General features: G+C 66.1%; 1 protein-coding gene across 1 annotated transcript; it reads right to left on the reverse strand.

Moving 5' to 3' along the window:
- Window positions 1–3,212: 3,212 nt before the first annotated feature.
- EMIHUDRAFT_211778 (hypothetical protein) lies at window positions 3,213–3,800 on the reverse strand (the record flags this gene model as incomplete). The annotated part of the gene is made up of 3 exons (XM_005766735.1): window positions 3,213–3,222; window positions 3,327–3,546; window positions 3,737–3,800. 3 exons carry the CDS (start codon window positions 3,798–3,800, stop codon window positions 3,213–3,215), a joined length of 294 nt encoding a protein of 97 aa, XP_005766792.1.
- Between the last annotated feature and the right edge of the window lie 645 nt (window positions 3,801–4,445).

Raw genomic sequence — 4,445 nt, forward strand, 5'->3', positions numbered from 1 at the left:
CCTACATCCATGGGAGGGTTTTTTGAAGAGGGGGTTGAAAACCTTTCGACCAAAAAAAACCCCCCGGGAGGAACGCGCGGAAAATGAAAACCCCCCCCCCCCCCTCGCCCCCGGACAAATATTCTCTCTTCCCCCCCGCGCACAAAGACACCCTCCCCCCCCCCCCACACATCTGTCTTCAGACACACACACACACAAACACACCCCCCCACACACACCCCGTTTACCCACGGGCATTGGGCCTTGCACTTTGAATGCCGTGGGGCTCCTGTCGTCAGACGTGGAGACGCGAGGGTTGCCCCCCCTTGCCCCACCACCTCGTGTGTGTGGAGAAGTTTACCTTACCTTACCTTACCTTACAGAATCCTATCTTGGGTGGCAGATACTCGTCTTCCTGCTCGTCCGCCGACAAAATGATTTTCGACCGCAGCGAAACGCAGGGGCGCCCCCTCCCCCCCACCCCCCCCCCCCCACCGAGCTGCGAAACAACGGCGTCCACACCGGCCGCCGAGAAGCCCCAAAATTTTCCTCGGCGCTGCGCGCCGTTGGAGCCGAGGAGATATGTTGCAGCCCACCGCAAAAGGTGGACAGAAAAATCAGCAGTCCTCCTCCGGGAATGTACGTAAGAGCTTTACATACACTGAGAGAGAGAGACGCATCGCCATCGCTTCGGTGAATGAAGGGGGTGAACCGCGCCATCCTCGAGCGCCGTGCAAAGCTCGCTCGCTTCCGAGCTCTCACGCCGCGCGTAGGGCCCTTAGGGGCCTAGAGAACACAGCCCCCCCTCCCTTTTCTCCCAGTAAGCTCAAAGTACGTACACTGAAATTGCTGCCGCTCGCCTCGAAAGCGCCCGCCGGCCGGTGGGTGTCCAAAGACGTACGCTGCAAGTTGGGCGGGGCAGGCATGAAGACGGTATGCCCGGCTGGCGCGATTTCTTTTCTGTGCGAGAAAGGTGATTTTGTTTTGCATTGTGGGCTCGCGTCGCGAATTTCTTTTCGGAGTGGCGGGGTAAAATTCTTTTCGCCTTGGGCTCGTTGGGCTCGTTGGGCTCGTGCTCCACTGGCTGTCTCAGGTGGCGGGCGTGCTGCCCGCCCTTCTCTGTGAGCAGTGGCTCGTGCTCCAGTGGCTCCTGGACAGGCTCCATGCGCAAGAAGAAGCCCAAGCTGCTCGCCACGAGAAGGCAGCATGTGCGGCGCAACGGCGCACGCCCTGAGCGAGGCATCGCGGTCCAGTGCTTCATCGATGGCGATCTGAGCGACATGTCGACACCGTTTGTCGTGCGGCAGTCTGCCGGCATGTCCTCCCAGCTCCGCCTGTCTCACGGATGGGTGGCCGGCACGCTGGACGCTGAGTCCCTCGACGATGCTCGGCGGCGGTACAGGGAAGAGGACCAGCAGACCTGGCCTCGCGTGTTTATCGACGACGTTTGCGTCGACCGGCACGGTGCGGTGATGCCCAGCCCAGAGCTGCGCGTCCGGCCGGACGACCTGCGAGACGCCTGCACCGTGTCGCAGTCCCGATTGAGCATTCTGCTTGTCCGCTGGGGCGGCGCTCACCGCATGGGCGAGGGTGCCGACCCGGCAGCCGAAGGCGATGGCGGCTGGGGAGCGCTCGGCTGCCCGCCGAGCGATTGGTACTTGGACGCGTTTGTGGCGGTGGGGGTGCTGAAGCACCCGCTGCTCGGGAGGGCGGCCGAGGTACTCTCCCTCTTTATCGGCAGCGACGCCGAGATGCGGGCGATACGAGACGAGGCGGGTCAGATCGCGGGGCTCCTGCGCGGGCTCAGGGCCGCCTCGTTCTGGATGCTTTGGCCGGCGGACTTTCCGACGGACTGGAGCAGCGACGAGTACGTCGGGTACGTGGAGCGGCGCGACATGTTTGCGAGCCAGCGAGCGCTGGAGGCCACCGGGCGGGTCGCTTCGGCCTTCCCTCACCCCGCCGACCTGTGGGAGTGGATCACCAGCAAGCGCTGGATGGCGACTCTCGCGCCGCAGTGCGAGGCCTCGCGCCTGCCGGCGTGCGCGCTGCTGAGCAGGCAGGCGGTGCTACGCAACCCGGCGGCGGCCGCTCGCACCGCCCTGCAGCGGCTGGAGGAGCTCAGGCTGGCCAACCGCAGCACTTGGGCGAGCGCGTCTCTGGCGGACGCAAACAGCGGCCGCCTGACCAGAGGCGTGGTCAAGATTGGCTGGTCGTGGGAGGCAAAGTTCGTGTGGTTCTGGAGAGGCGAGGCGAGCCTGGCGGAGTGCCTCCGAGCGATGCTCGAGCTGCCGGGCTGCCGCTCCGAGTTTTGCCTCGTGCAGGCGCGGACCACATCTAGTGCGGAGGCGCCGTGTACCGTGGGGCCGTGTTGTCCTAGCACGGGGCCGTGGGGCCTTGTTGTCCTAGCACGGGAGCACCCGTGTGTGGACCGGAGGCAGCAGCAGCAGCAGGCGCGGACTAGCGTCGCTTTCCCGCGTCGCTTTCCCCGCGTCGCTTTATCGCCGCAGCAGCAGCAGCAGCAGCAGCAGCAGCAGCAGCAGCAGCAGCAGCAGCAGCAGCAGCAGCAGCAGCAGCAGCAGCAGCAGCAGCAGCAGCAGCAGCAGCAGGCGCGGACTAGCGTCGCTTTCCCGCGTCGCTTTCCCCGCGTCGCTTTATCGCCCCTCTCCCGCTCTCTCGCGCAACGGACTCGCGCTTTGCAGCCCGCAGCTCACGCGTAGCTGCGTCCGTGTCGCAGGAGTGGGTCGACTTCGACTGGGAGCTGCGCCTCTTCTTCCTGCCGCCGCGGGACTGGGCGCCGGGCGCGTCGCCGCCGCTGCGGCCGGAGCACTTTGAGTACACGGCGTGGGAGAACGCCGAAAACGCGGACGCGCCGCAGACCTTCATAAAGGCCACCGCACAGGCGGCGCTTGCGTCCTTTGGCGGGGACGAGCTCGCGATGGCGTCCGCACACAGGCAGGCCACCGCCGCGTCGCAGCCGCTGATCGCGGAGCTCTTCAAGCATGGCGCGCCGGTCCCGATGATCCGGATGGACTGGATGGTGAAGCGGCGCGGGCCCGGCCAGGCGCAGGTGGTGTTTGGAGAGTACTGTGAGATGGGCGCCTGCTGCCTGAAGTGGCAGGAAGGGCCGCCCAAAATATGGCGCAGCGCGTTGGACGTGGTGCTTTACTGAATTACAGTCATGTCCCCGTGAGCTGAGGGCCGCTGAGGCGGTGGCGCGCCCGCGCAAAACACCGTTACCTTTTCCTTTTGTGTAGCGTGGCGCCGTAATGAGTTGATAACAGTAACGTCGACAGTACGCGAGTAACTACGTCACGTACCTGAGGCCTACGCGTTCTCCCCCCCCACACCTCGCGCACTGGCACCGGATGCCATAGATGGCGAGCCCCTCTGCGCGCACCCGCTTCGACAGCCGGCAGTCCACGTATGAGTGGACAATCTCCTCGCCAGCCGCAACCTCGCGCAAGGCGACGATGCGCGCCGTCGCGGGCGCGTTTGGCGCGCCGCCGAAGGCGACGGACGCGTTTGGCGCGCACGAATGGTTCATCATGCAGACGAGCCAGGAGAGGCCTGTGGAGAAGGAGGCGAGCTCCTCATGAACGCGCGTGCCGTGTGTGTGTCGAGGTCCCAGCAAGGACAGGCGGAGGCCTGTCGCGTCGAGTGAAGGAGCGCCGCCTGCTGGGCTGGGCACCACCACCGCCACCTGGTCCAATGCGTGTTGCCCTCATCCAGTATGGAGTTCCGTGTCAGAACCGCTGACCAGCTGCCGCCTGGTTCAGGAATGCGAGGCCGACGAGGCTGCCAAACGAGTTGCGGCCGGCCATGCGTGCAAAGCGGCGAACCAGCCTAAGGAGACCCCTCCAGATTCCAGCACGTGTACACCACGGCCGAAATCTCGGAGAAATCTCGGAGAAATCTCGGAGAAATCTCGGCCAGAGCTCGGCACGCCTCGCGGGGACGGCCGCTCGCTCACATGAGAGGAGCATCGCGCCGCGCAGCAGCCGGCAGGCTGTCTGGACCTACACGCACCGTGCGGTTCCGGTCGTCCTCTTTGGGACCGCTTACGGCCGTTTTACTTCGTGTTCCGAGCTGAGTGGGCCGGGCGGATCTCGGAGAGGTCTCGAAAGGCGTGGCGAGCGGTGCAGGCCTGGCGCAGCGTCGCTGCCGCCGCCTCGGGTCCCGCAGCGTCGCGGCGCAGCACGACTCCCACCGGCTCCTGCACAAAGCCCAGCGCCACCGCCGCCGCCGCCGCCTCGGCACCGCCGCCGCCTCCTGGCCGGGCTCTGGCCAGCCGCGTCAGCATGGCAGCGAGCAAGGCGGCGGCGAGCTCGAGCTCGGGCAGCTCGGCCTCTCGCGCGTGCGCTCGGAAGCGGCGCCAAGCAGCCGCCGCGGGCGAGTGCTGCAGTCCCGGACAGAGCAGGCTGTGGCCCCTCTCCATGCTAGCGCGACGGCACCGCTCGCTGCAGAAG

This window comes from Emiliania huxleyi, assembly GCF_000372725.1.
Source record: "Emiliania huxleyi CCMP1516 unplaced genomic scaffold EMIHUscaffold_50, whole genome shotgun sequence".
NCBI lineage: Eukaryota > Haptophyta > Isochrysidales > Noelaerhabdaceae > Emiliania > Emiliania huxleyi.